We start from the raw sequence: 16,877 nt of genomic DNA on the forward strand, positions 1-16,877 counted from the left end.
AGACAATCGAAAAGACGGCCGAAAAAATTCCTAATATCGCGGCAAACAAAATACGAAGAGTACTGATATTTTAAGTGCATTTCCAAAGAATCCAACTACAAGATTTAGTCAAAAAATTGATACGGCTGTGGAAGAATTTAAGAACATACCCCAGATACAGCACTCAAAAAACTTTTTGTGCGAAACTGTGACAAACTGGAACAATAAAATGTAATAATAATAATAATAATAATTTGTACCACGTACAAAATTTTGTACGTACACAAAAGTAATCTTTCTGGCAGGGTATTCTGAGGGAATGAAATCTGGGCAGACTGCACTAGCTAAGAGCTTTGAAAAGTGGGGAAGATTTGGTTGGAAAGAGAGATATTTGGTTGCAATGGGGCTCCGCGTGCGTATAGTGACAAAGGTACAACATACTAGTGCCTCAATGAGTGTGGCATCAACGGTCTTTCGAAAGTGGTCGAGTAATGGCTGATTGATAGAGTAGGACAGATAGACTTTAGCTCTAATTGTAACAGGGATTTCTACCATTTTATATTTGAGGAGCGGTTCAACTCGACAATACAATAGAGGAGACAGGGTGTAAGGATAGCTCTCCATAAAATGGTGATACGCGATGAAAAAGCTGGAAGTCACAGGTATATTGTACGCAGGCGTTTATCGCCAGTTCTAGACGCTGTGGACTTTTGTCACAGGACCTGACAGCATAACTTCGCTGCAATCAATCTTTAGAAGTGTAACAGTTTGTACAGTTTTGTTTTTCTTATTAAAAGGGAAGAGCTTCTCATATTTTCGAAGAACATGAAGAGACGCCTTTCCCGTCTTGCACATTACATCCATTTTTGATCTTAGACTCGTTGCTGAGGGTCATCACAATAAATCAGCTGGACGAACTGGTTGCCAAGTTGGAAAGAGATGAGGCTACAAATTCAATAGGACAGTGCCAGTGTCCAAATAAATGTAGCAGTTAACGAATGCTCCATTGTGGCTGACGCAACACAGAATTGTTGTGATAGCTGCTGGGTTACCTTTTGGCGGCGGCCAAGTCTGGTAGAGCGATGAACCTCTGGACCATGTCCTGGTTGATGGCGCGTCCAGCCATCCAAGTGGCAGTCACGCCGAGGGTTACCGTCCAGAAGGAAGTGCGCACGAACGGATTCAGCGTCATCCTGTGGAAAAAAAAAATACAGTGGCCTCACATCTGTCTCTGTCCTAAGTTCGACGCCCCTAAAGATGAACGTATTGTTCCTTTGACAATATTCTGACTTGCAACAACCAAATGACTTTCGCTACTAACAGGGAATGAGCCCAGGTTCGAGCGATTAAGGCCGACAAAAAATTATTTCAGAAATGGAAGATGTGTTAGTCCTACAGTCCATCATACACTCCTGGATATTGAAATAAGAACACCGTGAATTCATTGTCCCAGGAAGGGGAAACTTTATTGACACATTCCTGGGGTCAGATACATCACATGATCACACTGACAGAACCACAGGCACATAGACACAGGCAACAGAGCATGCACAATGTCGGCACTAGTACAGTGTATATCCACCTTTCGCAGCAATGCAGGCTGCTATTCTCCCATGGAGACGATCGTAGAGATGCTGGATGTAGTCCTGTGGAACGGCTTGCCATGCCATTTCCACCTGGCGCCTCAGTTGGACCAGCGTTCGTGCTGGACGTGCAGACCGCGTGAGACGACGCTTCATCCAGTCCCATACATGCTCAATGGGAGACAGATCCGGAGATCTTGCTGGCCAGGGTAGTTGACTTACACCTTCTAGAGCACGTTGGGTGGCACGGGATACATGCGGACGTGCGTTGTCCTGTTGGAACAGCAAGTTCCCTTGCCGGTCTAGGAATGGTAGAACGATGGGTTCGATGACGGTTTGGATGTAGCGTGCACTATTCAGTGTCCCCTCGACGATCACCAGTGGTGTACGGCCAGTGTAGGAGATCGCTCCCCACACCATGATGCCGGGTGTTGGCCCTGTGTGCCTCGGTCGTATGCAGTCCTGATTGTGGCGCTCACCTGCACGGCGCCAAACACGCATACGACCATCATTGGCACCAAGGCAGAAGCGACTCTCATCGCTGAAGACGACACGTCTCCATTCGTCCCTCCATTCACGCCTGTCGCGACACCACTGGAGGCGGACTGCACGATGTTGGGGCGTGAGCAGAAGACGGCCTAACGGTGTGCAGAATCGTAGCCCAGCTTCATGGAGACGGTTGCGAATGGTCCTCGCCGATACCCCAGGAGCAACAGTGTCCCTAATTTGCTGGGAAGTGGCGGTGCGGTCCCCTACGGCACTGCGTAGGATCCTACGGTCTTGGCGTGCATCCGTGCGTCGCTGCGGTCCGGTCCCAGGTCGACGGGCACGTGCACCTTCCGCCGACCACTGGCGACAACATCGATGTACTGTGGAGACCTCACGCCCCACGTGTTGAGCAATTCGGCGGTACGTCCACCCGGCCTCCCGCATGCCCACTATACGCCCTCGCTCAAAGTCCGTCAACTGCACATACGGTTCACGTCCACGCTGTCGCGGCATGCTACCAGTGTTAAAGACTGCGATGGAGCTCCGTATGCCACGGCAAACTGGCTGACACTGACGGCGGCGGTGCACAAATGCTGCGCAGCTAGCGCCATTCGACGGCCAACACCGCGGTTCCTGGTGTGTCCGCTGTGCCGTGCGTGTGATCATTGCTTGTACAGCCCTCTCGCAGTGTCCGGAGCAAGTTTGGTGGGTCTGACACACCGGTGTCAATGTGTTCTTTTTTCCATTTCCAGGAGTGTATTTTAGTGAACTGGTGTGCAAGGAGATATACAGAGTGTTGAAATTCAAAATAGTAACTGCTATGGCAGTCAGTCGCAAATGATAGTTATTGCACATCTAGGTTTCGACGCTTTGTGGATGTTTTCAGGGTGACCGTGTGAAGAACCAGCTAAAACAATGGAACTCGCATGTCTTATTAAATCTACAGTTGCATAACTAAGTCACGCATAAAATTCATAGAAGTAAATGGAAGTTAAAACATTAAAACGCTTGTATATGCATACAGTCCCGACTGGACACGTCAGAGGTTGGAGTCACACCGAGGCAACTATTTACAACACAGCAAGCTTTACTGTATGTCATACCAAAGTACATCGTCCTCCTTACATGTATGATGCATTGAAAAAGTATTAACTCTATTTTACCTTCACAATTCGTGTGTTTTATCACTTTATTTGTCGTTTTAAATTTTTTTAAATACTTATGTATATAAAGAAAAAAGGTGCTTCTAACTAAAACTAGTCACTAATTTTTTACAGTTGTACATGAAGGTGAGTGTGTGAACTAGCCAGTGGGGTTAGTTATTGCGACACATTTTACATCTAAACATGATTTTAAAAAGTACAGAACAACTTATTGAAATATGTAAGTTAGTAAAATTTTATTAAAACCGCTTTACATACTAAATACAGTTAAAGGACCTGGCAGAGACATTAGTGGTGCTATAAGTCGTCGTACCATTGGTAGTAAGTCGAAAGGCCAAGAATCTTCCTGCTTTGAAATGTCCTCTGTTATGTTTTCTACATCTACATGAATGCTCTGAAATTCACAATTAAATGACTGGCAGAGAGTTAATTGAACCACTTTCAAACTAGTTATCTACCGTTCCACTCCCGAAGAGCTGGTGGAAGCTACGAACACTTGAAATTTTTCTGTGCGACTCTCATTTCTCTTATTTTGATATGGTGATCATGTACGTAGTCTCTTTAACAGACCTGTTGCATATTCTCTGCGTTGTACTAGTAAATCGTGGTCTTTGGTTTGGTTTACCCATAAAATTATTTACGTGATCGTTCCAGCTAATGTTATTCGTAATTGTAATTACCAAGTATTTAGTTAAATTTACGGCTTTTAATTTTTTGCATGAGTTATCGTGAAACCGAAATTTAGCGGATTCCTTTTGGTACTCATGTGGGTATCTTCACACTTTCCACAATTTTGAGTCAACTGCCACTTCTAGCACCAGACAAATATCTTGTCTAAAACGTTTTGCAATTTGTTTTGATCATCTGATAACTTTATAAGGCGATAAATGATAGTCTCATCGGCAAACAATCTAGGAGTGCTACTTACACTGGCCCAAAAGTCGTTTATGTAGATCAGGAACTGCAGAGGATCTATAATACTTTCCTGGTGAACGCCAGACATTTTTTCTTTTGTACTCGATGATTTTCTGTCAATTACTATGGTGACCTTTGTGACAGGAAATAACGAATCCAGTCGCACAACTGAGGCAATATTCCGTATGCATACAATTTGATACAAATCCATTACAATTTACGCATTTTGGTGTTAAAACTGATAAACTGCCAACTTTATCATGTAATAATGTGGGAAACACACTACATTTGTCTGCAGCCACTTTGTACTCGCATGTGATCTTGGAGGAGAGTAATCATAACTAGGTCATTAACCCTTTGTGCGTCACATTTAGAAAAAAAAATTGGGAAAATTTTTTTTGTGATGAATATTTACTGTATAAGTTGAACATATGCCATATCTATTGCAAATGTTCTTTTGAAGCTATTGGTTAATAAATAAGATAATGGTTCCAAATGGCTTCTTTAGAAATTACATAATAATTACTCCAAAAATGCATACATAACTGTATCGTAAACTTACCGTATTTCTTTCCCTTGCCCTTGAGGAATACGTAAAGTTGGTTCCATAACCAAGAATTTCACTATACACAGAATAAAACTAAACACAACAGTTATTATTCACTCACAAACGCAGTAGCACAACTCACGACACTTCTCTGCTCTGCACTTCAAACAAACGGCGAGTCACGAAAGCAAACGCCACTGTGATCTGTTAAACAAACTTGGAACTACGTGAAGCGATGCCAAACGGTATCATTGAAGCATTGGGAAGCTCAAAAAAGCCAGGAATATTTAATGATGCCATTTGGAATCGCAGACGCAGAAAGGACTAATTTCAGCTTAGTGCTTGTGTTGGGATCGATGAATGGTAGCCAAATCCCAATGATTTTTAAACACTTCCTAGAACTGGAAGCTTCTAATGACCAGTGTCACACGAGGCGGCGCCTGATGGCAAAATCTTTCAAACTTCTCCAACGGCTCCATACGTCTTCCCTTACCGCCTGGGTGGAAACTTCTAACACGTAAAGACAGAATTTGTGCACTGTGCCCACTTTCAACAAGGTGCTCAGCTAAGTTAGATTTTTCTGCCTCATTTCTGCCTGAACCTAGTTTCCAGCCATCTACCAGTTTGTCCCACATAGTGACCATAGTGACCAAGCATTGCAGTCGGGTCATTCGGTTTTATAGACACCTGACCCGTGGAGAAGATTCCTCTTGGCAACACCATTTTCTTTTATTGTACCGAAGTACCCCGTTGTAGAAAACGCCACCTGAGCTTTGTAGTTTCGATGAATGGTGAGTGCCACGGCGTCCATCAGAGGAGTTGAGTGACTGTAGCAAGATGGACAGTGTTCATGAAAACTATTGTTGCAACAATCTCAGAGCAACTGCAAGTAAGCAGTACCGTCTGGTGGCACAGGCAGGCGTCGAACCATGACGACCAAGATCTGCAGGCACTGGCAGGCATTGTCAAGCCCCGATCTCGCGGCCTTCGGCAGCGAGTGTTGTCGTGAACTCACAAATAGCTGCTATGCACACTGAAAACAGTTGATGAAGCGGCGTTGTACTGCTGCTGCACCTTAGCAGTGCTGTGTGAGGTGACTTACGTGACTGACCTTCGTACATTCATCTCCATGTGGATACTGGGACAAGAGTTAATATTGCAAAATACCTAATGAAGGTAACACTATCAGCTGTACATCCTGGTATTATTCATACGCAACGGTATCGGTGTTACAAGGCATCATCACCAAGCACCTGGATATGGCAAGACTAATACACTACAGGTCATTAAAATTGCTACACCACGAATATCACGTGCTACAGACGCGAAATTTAAACGACAGGAAGAAGATACTGTGATATGCAAATGATTAGCTTTTTAGAGCATTCACACAAGGTTGGCGCCAGTGGCGATACCTACAACGTGCTGACATGAGGAAAGTTTCCCACCGATTTCTCATACACAAACAGCAGTTGACTGGCGTTGCCTGGTGGTGTTCAGATATGTGTGAAATCTTATGGGACTTAACTGCTAAGGTCATCAGTCCCTAAGCTTACACACTACTTAACCTAAATGATCGTAAGGAAAAACACACACACCCATGCCCAAGAGAGGACTCGAACCTCAGCCGGGACCAGCCACACAGTCTATGACTGCAACGCCCCAGACCGCTCGGCTAATCCCGCGCGGCGTTGCCAGGTGAAACGTCGTTGTGATGCCTCATGTAAGGAGGAGAAATGACGTATTGCCATTCGTGTACCCAGGTTCGTCGTTGAGTACACCATCGCAGGCGCTCCTGTCTGTGATGCAGCGTCAAGGGTAACCGCAGCCATGGTCTCCGAGCTGATAGTCCATGCTGCTGCAAACGTCGTCGAACTGTTCATGCATGTGGTTGTTGTCTTACAAACGTGCCCATCCGTTGACTCATGGATCGAGACGTGGCTGCAAGATCCGTTACAGCCATGCGGATAAGATGCCTGTCATCTCGACTGCTACTGATACGAGGCCGCTGGGATCCACCACGGCGTTCCGTATTACCCTCCTGAACCCACCGATTCCATATTCTGCTAACAGTCATTAGATCTCGAGCAACGCGAGCAGAAATGTCTCAATACGATAAACCAAAATCGCGATAGGCTACAATCCGACCTTTATCAAAGTCGGAAACGTGATGGTACGCATTTCTCCTCCTTACACGAGGCACCACAACAACGTTTCACCAGGCAACGCCTGTGACCTGCTGTTCATGTATGAGAAATCAGTAGGAAACTTTTTCTCATGTCAACACGTTGTAGGTGTCGCCACCGGCACCAGTCTTGTGTGAATGCTCTGAGAAGCCTTGCATATCACAGTGTCTTCTTCCTGTCGGTTAAATTTCACGTCTGTAGCACGTCTGCTTCGTGGTGCAGCAATTTTAATGGCCAATAGTGTACCAATTTTCATAGATACAGAATTAAATATTTCCGAAAACAATGATAAACGTATTTTTTCATGACAATCCAGATTTAAATTTTCATAGAATTAGGTTTAAAAGTGCTTTCACAATGAAACACTTTCATAAAACATTTCGCCCCGTAGTTAACCTGCTACAGGGTTGAATTTCTAAAAATACTGATTCAAATATTTGTTTTATTTTTAACCGACAAGCGAAATACCAAATTTCATGTAAGTAGCTTTAAAAAGACTTTAGTGGTTCTTTAATAATACTTAGCTTTCAAATACTTTTCACTCACTTTTTTGCCGTCGTAGGGGTTAAATCTCAAAAAATTGCAAGAAAGCTGAAACACCTATTGCGTTTTTTCTGACCGAGAAACCAAAGACCAATTTTCGTAGGTCTAGCTTCAAAATTGCTTTAATAGCAACAGATTTCCAAAAAAACCTTCCCTCCCCTAGTCCATCCAATCAGAGGACGAATTTTGAAAAATCCATTCTTAAACGACTTTCACAGTAAATAAGATCAACACCCTTCCCAAACTTCTAGTTTCTATACTTATAGATTTGCGCTGGAGATGATGAGTCGTTCGGTCAAGACTCAGCGTTTTATACACATACGTATACGAGGGTCACTCCAAAAGAAATGCACGCTATTTTTTTTTTAAATCCATCTTCTATTCTACATGTTTGAAAGTTTTAAAGTGTGTAGATAGATCCTTTAGGAACAATATTTTCATTTCTCCACATAATTTCGTTCCCTCTCAACTGACTTACGCCATCTTCGAACCAGTGCCTTTATACCCCCACGGTAAAATTCTGGACCAACCTGTTGGAGCCACTGTTTGGCAGCATGCACAAGAAGGGAGTCATCATCTTCGAACCTTGTTCCACGAAGAGAGTCTTTCAGTTTCCCAAAGAGATGATAGTCACATGGAGCCAGTTCAGGACTGTAAGGCGGGTGTTTCAGTGTTGTCCATCCGAGTTTAGTGATCGCTTCCATTGTTTTTTGACTGACATGTGGCCGTGAATTGTCGTGCAACAACAAAACATCCCCCTTTTGCCGGGTGGACGAACACGACTCAGTCGAGCTTGAAGTTTCCTCAGTCTCGTCACATATGCATCTGAATTTATGGTGGTTCCATTTGGCATGATGTAAACAAACAAGAGTCCCTCGGAATCGAAAAACACCGTGGCCATAACTTTTCCAGCAGAAGGTGTGGTTTGGAATTTTTTTTCCTGGATGCATGATGCCACTCCATTGATTGCCTTTTCGTCTCTGGTGAAAAATGATGGAGCCATGTTTCATCACCTGTCACAATTCTTCCATGACATTCATCTCCACTATTCTCGTACTGTTCCAAAAGTCCGCTGCATACCGTTTTTCTTGTTTCTCTGTGAGCCACTGTCAACGTCCTGAGAACCCACCTGGCACAAACCTTTTTTAACGCCAACACTTTCATTATTAAGCAAACACTTCCTTCCCATATCCCAACCTAGCGTGACAATTCGTTCACTGTGATGCGTCTGTCAGCAGTCACCAATTCGTTAACTCCCTGCACATTGTCTGGAGTGTGTGCAGTACGACGCCTGCCACTGCGAGGACAATCCTCAATATTGCCGTGCCCGCTTTCATCACGTAACCTGCTTGCCCATCGACTAACTGTACTGCGATGGACAGCAGCATCTCCATACACCTTTTTCAACCTCTTGTGGATGTTTCTCACTGTCTCGTTTTCACAGCACGGGAATTCTATGATAGCACGTTGCTTCGGATGAACGTCAAGTGTAGCAGCCATCTTGAAGACATGCTGTGACGGCCCCACGCACGGGAACAGGTTGAACTAAGTTTGAAAACAAGCGGGAAGGATGTATCTACACACTTAAAACTCTCACACATGCAGAATGAAAACAGTACTTTTACAAAAATAGTGTGCATTTCTTTTGGAGTGACCCTTGTAGCCGGCCGGAGTGGCCGAGCAGTTCTAGGCGCTACGGTCGCAGGTTCGAACCCTGCCCCGGGCATGGATGTGTGTAATTTCCTTAGATTAGTTAGGTTTAAGTAGTTCTCTAAGTTCTAGGGGACTGATGACCTCAGAAGTTAAGTCCCACAGTGCTCAGAGCCATTTGAACCATTTTTTGACCCTTGTAGATGAAGTAGCCACCGTTACGTGCGTGGCAGCTGAGGGAGTGACTCACTCGAAGAGGTCGACGCGGCCGCCCTGGTCTGCGATCCTCCAGACGTTGAGCGGCCCTCCAGCGGTGTAGAGTCCGAGCCCCATGACGCCCAGGCACGCACCGAGTGCCACCACACTCTGGAGGACGTCCGTCCACACCACCGCCTTGAGGCCGCCCTGGAACACCACGTTCGTCACAACATCGTGAGATTTCTGTTGCTTTCAGTTCGCATTTCAGCTTGTGGTAGATAGCTTAATGTCTACTTGGGTAGGACATGTTCACTACAGAGTGGAGGATTCTTCTGTCACCAGTTACTGTGTAGATTCTGTGGATGATCTGCTTTGTAGACCCAATGTACACTACTGGCCATTAAAATTGCTATACCAAGAAGAAACGCAGATGATTAACGGCTATTCATTGGACAAACATATTATACTAGACCTGACATGTGATTACATTTTCATGATTACATTTTCACGCAATTTTGGTGCACAGGTCCTGAGAAATCAGTATCCAGAACAACCACTTCGGCCGTAATAAGGGCCTTGATACGCCTGGGTACTGAGTCAAACAGAGCTTGGATAGCGTGTACAGGTACAGCTGCCCATGCAGCTTCAACACGATACCGCAGTTTATCAAGACTAGTGACTGGTGTATTGTGACGAGCCAGTTGCTCGGCCAACATTTACGAGACGTTTTCAGTTGGTGACAGATCTGGAGAATGTGCTGGCCAGGGCAGCAGTCGAACATTTTCTGTATCCAGAAAGGCCCGTACAGGACCTGTAACATGCGGTCGCGCATTATCCTGCTGAAATGTAGGGTTTCGCAGGTATGGAATGGAGGGTAGACCCACGGGCCGTAATACATCTGAAATGTAACGTCCACTGTTCAAAGTGCCGTCAATGCGAACAATAGGTGTCCGAGACGTGTAACCATACCATCATGCCGAGTGTTACGCCAGTATGGCGATGACGAATACACGCTTCCAATGTGCGATCACCGCGATGTCACCAAACATCTATGCGACCATCATGATGCTGTAAACAGAACCTGGATTCATCCGAAAAAATGACGTTCTGCCATTCGTGCACCCAGATTCGTCGGTGAGCACACAATCACAGGCGCTCCTGTTTGTGATGCAGCGTTAAGGGTAACCGCAGCCATGGTCTTCGAGCTGATAGTCCATGGTGCTGCAAACGTCGTCGAACTGTTCGTGCAGATGGTTGTTCTCTTGCAAACGTCCCCATCCGTTGACTCATGGATCGGGACGTGGCTGTACGATCCGTTTCAGTCATGCGGATAAGATGCCTGTCATCTCGACTGCTAGTGATACGAGGCCGTTGGGATCTCGCACGGCGTTCCGTATTACCCTCCTGAACCCACCGATTCCATATTCTGCTAACAGTCATTGGATCTCGACCAACGCGAGCAGCAATGTCGCGATACGATAAACCGCAATCGCGATAGGCTACAATCCGACCTTTATCAAAGTCGGAAAAGTGATGGTACGCATTTCTGCTTCTTACACGAGGCATCACAACAACGTTTCTCCAGACAACGCCGGTCAACTGCTGTTTGTGTATGAGAAATCGGTTGGAAACTTTCCTTATGTCAGCACGTTGTAGGTGTCGCCACCGGCGCCAATCTTGTGTGAATTCTCTGAAAAGCTAATCATTGTATATCACAGCATCTTCTTCATGTCGGTTAAATTTCGTGTCTCTAACACGTGATCTTCGTGGTGTAGCAATTTTAATGGCCAGTAGTGTATTTGCACTAGCACTGCGTTTGCATTCATTGGAATTCGGTTATAGTGAAGGAGCAGAAGAAAGAGTTACAGGAGAATATCGGCTTGCTAGAAAGAATGAGAGGCCAGCGGCCGTGCCGTAGTAATATCACCGTTCCCGTCAGATTATCGAAGTTAAGCGCTATCGGGCTTGGCTCTCAATTGGAGGGGTGAGCGTCTGGTGAGCGTAGTTGCAGACGGGGTGCACTCAGCCCTTGTGAAGCAAACTGAGGAGGTACCTGACTGAGAAGTAGCGGCTCCGGTCACGAAAATTGACAACGGCAGGAGAGCGACGTGCTGACCACATGTTCCTTCACAGCCGCACTCAAGGACTCCTGGTCGGTCAGTACCGTTGGGCCTACAGAGACCTTTCGGACGGAGAGAAATAGTAGTGAGAGAGGAGAAAGAGTAATTGAGTTCTTCACAAAAGTTCAGCTAGTCTCTTCAAGGATCATAAGAGCAGGAGATACACTTGGAAAAGTCAGGAGATACGGGAAATTTCCGGTTGGATTACATGACTGGGAAACCAGATATTGGATTTTGAGACCTACCCAGGAGCAGATACAGACTGAGATCACAATTTGGTAATGTCGCAAAGAAGTGGAATATGGAAATACCAGTGAGTGAAGACAGATGCTTGAAGTACTCTCAGGCGGTACGTAGTGCGATAATGAATAGTTAAAAATGAAAGTTCAGTTGAAGAGTAATGAACATTTCTGAAAAGAGAAATCACGGAAGGTGGGAGGAGAAACAAAGATACAACGTAGACAACTACGAATATAGGCCTACTTAATTTGATCGGGCCGGCCGAAGTGGCCGTGCGGTTAAAGGCGCTGCAGTCTGGCACCGCAAGACCGCTACGGTCGCAGGTTCGAATCCTGCCTCGGGCATGGATGTTTGTGATGTCCTTAGGTTAGTTAGGTTTAACTAGTTCTAAGTTCTAGGGGACTAATGACCTCAGCAGTTGAGTCCCATAGTGCTCAGAGCCATTTGAACCATTTAATTTGATCGACGGAAGAAGGAAGAACAAAAATCTGCAGGTAAATTCATCAATACAGAAATACAAATCACTTAGGAATGAAACAAATAGGAAGTACAGGCACCTAAGGCGAAATGATTACAAGAAAAATATGAAGAAATCGAAAAAGCTGTGACTGTGGGACTGATTCAGCTCACAGAAAAGTCAAAAGAATCTTCAGTGAAACTAAAAACAATGGCGGTAATATCAAGAGTAAGATGTTAATTCCACTTTTAAATGTAGAGGAGAGAAAGGATTGCTGAGAAAGATACTCTGGAGGCATATTTGAGGGGGAATTGTCTGATGACCTGATAGAAGAGGAAACTTGAACAGACAGGGAAGAGATAGCGGATCCATTATCAGAGACAGAATTTAAAAGAGTTTTGGGTGACTTAAGATCAAGTGAGCCTGATGACACAGACAAAATTAATTCAGAATTTCTGAAATCGTTGGGGGAAGTGGCAATAAAACGACTACTCACACTGGTGTGTAGAATGTATGAGACTGGCGATATACTATCAGACTTTCGGAAAAAACTTCATCCACACAACTCCAAAGATAGCAGGGACCTATAAGATCGAGAATTATCGCACAATCTCGCTAACAGCACAGGCATCCAGGATGTTAGCAAGAATGGTGTACAGAAGAATGGGAAAGAAAATGAAGGATCCGTCAGATGACGATCAGTTTAGCTTCAGGAAATATTTAGGCACAAGACAGGCAGTTCTGACAATGTAAGCGAGACTGAAGCAAATAGAATTGGTCGTCCTGGAAAGCGTTAGGCTATGTAAAATGGTGCAATATGTTCGAAATTCTGAGAAAAATAGTGGTAAGCTACAGGAAAAGACAGGTGATATACAATACGTACAAGAGGCAGTAGGGAAGAACAAGATTGGAAGACGAAGATCGAAGTACACGTATTAAAGGGATGTAAGAAGGGGATGCAGTCCTTCGCCTCTACTGTTCAGTCTACATGTAGAAGAAGCAATGACGGAAATAAAAGAAAGGTTCAAGAGTGGAAATAGAATTCAATGTGAAAGGTGAGATTGCGAATTATACCAAGTTAAGGAATTCTAGCTAGGCGGCAAATAACCCCTGATGGACACAGCAAGGAGGAAATAGAAAGCAGACTAGTAAAGAGGGCATTCCTGGCCAGGAGAATCCTGTTAGTATCAAATACAGACCTCAATTTCAGGAATAGATTTCTGTGAATGTCCTTTGGAGCACAGCATTATTTTTTTGTGAAACTTGGACTGTGGGAAACCAGAACCGAAGAAAGTCGAAGTCTTTGAGTTATGGCGCTACACAAGACTGTTCAAAATTTAGTGGACATATAAGGTAAGAGATGAGGAGTTTCTCTAGAGAATAGGCGAGGAAAGGAATACATGGAAAACACTGACAAGAAGAAGGGGGTGGGGGGATGGTATAACATGTGTTAAGAGATAAGGGAGTAACGTCCGTAATATTCTGAAATATTACGTCTATTCTTGGAGGAACACAGACATATTAGTAATTTGAAAACAACGTATTAATTTTTCAGAATAATACTATTGTGAATTATTAATACTTTCAGTTCAAGTTGTTACGTAAACTTCCGTAATGCTAGAGAGAGCTATAGAGGGCGAAATCTGTAGAGAAAGACAGAGATTCGAATACATACAGCAAATAACTGAGGACGTAGGTTTCAAGTGCTACCCTGAGATATAAGAAAAGGTGGCACAGGGATTCCTGATGAGCCGCATCAGAAAAGTTAGATGACTGATGGCTCTGAAAAAAACAGTGTTAAAGCGGAGCGTTCAAAGGGATTTCTGTAGGTTTAGCATGATAATGGAAGCAAGACATCGAAACATGTTCACAGTATTTGTAGATGTAGAAAAAGCGCTGTAAAATGCAAACTGGTGCCACATGTACGATATTTCGGGGTACTGGATATACGTTATAGGGAAAGATGTGTAATGTAAAATATGTAGAAATCCGAATACGAGAATTAAAAATGGAAGACCAAGAACCAATTGCCCGTATTACTCGAAGACAGAATGTAAGACACGGATGCAGGATGCAGTTCTGTTGTTCCTATTGTTTAGTCTGTACATCGAAGAGGCAGGGTAGAATTAAAATCGCGAGGGGCAAGGATATCCTTTATAAGTTGCTGTCCATAGTGTGAGCGAGGAAGAGTTACAGGACTTGTTAAAGGCAATTGATGGTCTATAGATCACACAGTGTGCTTTGAGAATAAGCCGACAAAAGACCTAAGTGATTAGGAGTAGCAGAAATGACATTAGCGAAATTAACATCAGCACTGGTGACCACGAGTAGACAAAGTGAATGAATTCTGCTACCTGAGAAGGAGGACAACGCACGAGGTTCCAAGAACGACGTAAACCCCAGTCTAGCACAGGTAACGGAGTCATTACTGATCAAAAGAGGTTTACTAGTATCAAAGATTTGAGACAATTTGAGGACGAAATTCCTGAGAATGCATGTGGATAACGCGCCGTGTAAAACCTGAAAGTGAATGAATGAATGCCGTACGACTAGGGCCTCCCGTCGAGTAGACCGTTCGTCGGGTGCAAGTCTTTCGATTTGACGCCACTGCGGTAACTTGTGCGTAGATGGGGATGAAATGATGATGATTAGGACAACACAACACCCAGTCCCTGGGCGGGGAAAATCTCAGACCCAGCCGGGAATCGAAACTGGAGCCTTAGGACTGACATTCTGTCGCGCTGGTCACTCAGTTACCGGTGGTGGACAAACCTGAAAAGAAGAGAATCGAAACCTTTCAGAGATGGTGGTAAGAAATTAAGATGTCTTCCATTCCACCATTGCTGCTGATACTGCAACCAGTATAGGATTTGAGATAAAATACAGTCTTTCTTGCGGAGATTTTTATTTTCAAATTTCAATGGCGCTTTTCGCCTTAGGTAGGCATCTTCAGATTATCTGCAGTGCAAAAAGTTACGGAAATAGGTATAAGGAAACATCCTGATCCCACCTTGTGCAAAAACGTACTCTACGGGTAACAGTTTTTTGCAAACTTACAGACACAAGTCACGGCGCATGATGTCCGTAAAATGATTGCACGTTATGAGTACATCGATAAAATGTGGCTGGGATACCAAAAAGTTCCTGTCAAATGCGTTCCCCAAAAGAACAGGACAGATGAAAAATTGCAGAGGAAATATTTGAGGAATTGATAGAATAGAAGTAATTGGCTTTGAAATGGGAGCATAAGGAGATGTGAAAATAAATTCCTTACCCGTTGCCGTGCGTAAAGGACGCCACAAAAGTTAAAAAAAAAAAAAAAAAAACAGATCGGCAGCAGAGCTTGACGGCGAGGGAGCATAACGTCTATAACCAGCCCCGCTGACAATTACAGAATACGAGAATGTATGAGAATCGGGCGCCGAGTGCAAGTAGTGCAGTGGAATCAGAGACATGGCGTTGGTTAGACTATTCATTATCAAATGTGCAGGACCGTATTCGTATACAGAGCGTAAATACCCTTATAAATCACTGTGCACATAATTTCTAAAATGATAGCGGTAAAAATAAAAGTTAAGCTTCAGTTCTGGTAAGGTAATTATACGTTATGAAAAGGTTGTCATAAATATAAAAAACAAGAATTAATTATGTCTTAAAGATAAGGGAGTCGAACAAAAAATAGCCAATGAGACACCCAAATACTTCACAGCACCTATGTTAAACTTCTTTAAAAACGGACAAAAAAAGATCGATTTTTGCTAATCATTTAGGAGACCATCAAAAACGTGCGTTAAGCGACCTCAGATTCCTCAAGTATATTGAGATTTTGACCCATATGGGCATAACGCAAAATTTGTGTCTTAATGATGGAAGGCGTACTATGTTCTACGAATAACGAGTGTAGTTTTTTCTGCCCTGTTTTTGTGAGCAGGTGTTCCTGAAACGTAGTTTTAAACAGTCTTTGCGTTTGTAAATAATCTAAAGATGTTTACCTCAGGCGAAACGCCTCTTTGAAGTTTGAATATAAAAACCTCCGCAACCAAAAGTGTATTTTTATCTCAGAAATTAGGATGTTCTTCGCAAAACCAATGAGGAGAAGAATATATGGAAAACATTGTTAAGAATACGGGGCAGGATTGTCGATTATGTGTTGCAACATCAAGGAATTTGTATTCGTGGGAGCACCAAAGGATATAAACTGTTGGCGAAGACAGAGACTGGAAAATTTTCAACAAATAATTGAAGACATTGCGTGCAAGTGCTACACAAACAAAGAGTCACGCACACGCTGGGAATTCATGGCAGGCGGCACGAAACCAGGCAGAAGACTCATGTCTTCAATTTAAAATAAAAAAAAAGAAAGAAAGAAAGAAAGTTGCAAGTTGGAAAACAGTACAAGTACACCGAGACGTATACTGGAAGAATGGTTTGATGTGTATGAATGTGACTAACTGGACTTGTTGATCTAGATCAGGAAAAGAACATCAGAATACTAATAACTATTTTAAAAATCGTGCTGTTTCTGAGTGTTAATACGTAAGGGTTTAAGTGGCACTGAAGTTCATCTTCAACAGAAAAACTAAGTTGCAAAGATGTCTGAAAAAAGAAGGCGTATGTTTACATGTCCAGTAATGTGCTGGACTGAGTGGATACGGATTTCGTGTTCGCCTGGGTTATGCCAGGGGCAGAGTTACAGTCCATTTCTCTTGGAGGGGGGGGGGGGGGTTGTGACTGTTGAGTATAATCAAAACTAGTAAAGAAACTTTGCGACTTCCTTTATACGAGGTGGCAAAGATCACTAGGAAGA

General features: G+C 43.8%; 1 protein-coding gene across 1 annotated transcript in view; it reads right to left on the minus strand.

Annotated features, from left to right (window-relative positions):
• The window catches only part of LOC124595985 (sodium-coupled monocarboxylate transporter 1-like), a 137,175-nt gene that overhangs the window by 54,250 nt on the left and 66,048 nt on the right, over positions 1 to 16,877 (minus strand). Inside the window, exons 6-7 of the mRNA XM_047134929.1 lie at positions 9,306 to 9,460; positions 1,032 to 1,172 (exon numbers count right to left, since the gene is read on the minus strand). Of these exons, the coding sequence (XP_046990885.1) occupies positions 1,032 to 1,172; positions 9,306 to 9,460 (296 nt within the window). The remainder of the gene's footprint in view (positions 1 to 1,031; positions 1,173 to 9,305; positions 9,461 to 16,877) is intronic.

Source organism: Schistocerca americana, chromosome 2 (assembly GCF_021461395.2).
Source record: "Schistocerca americana isolate TAMUIC-IGC-003095 chromosome 2, iqSchAmer2.1, whole genome shotgun sequence".
Lineage (NCBI taxonomy): Eukaryota > Metazoa > Arthropoda > Insecta > Orthoptera > Acrididae > Schistocerca > Schistocerca americana.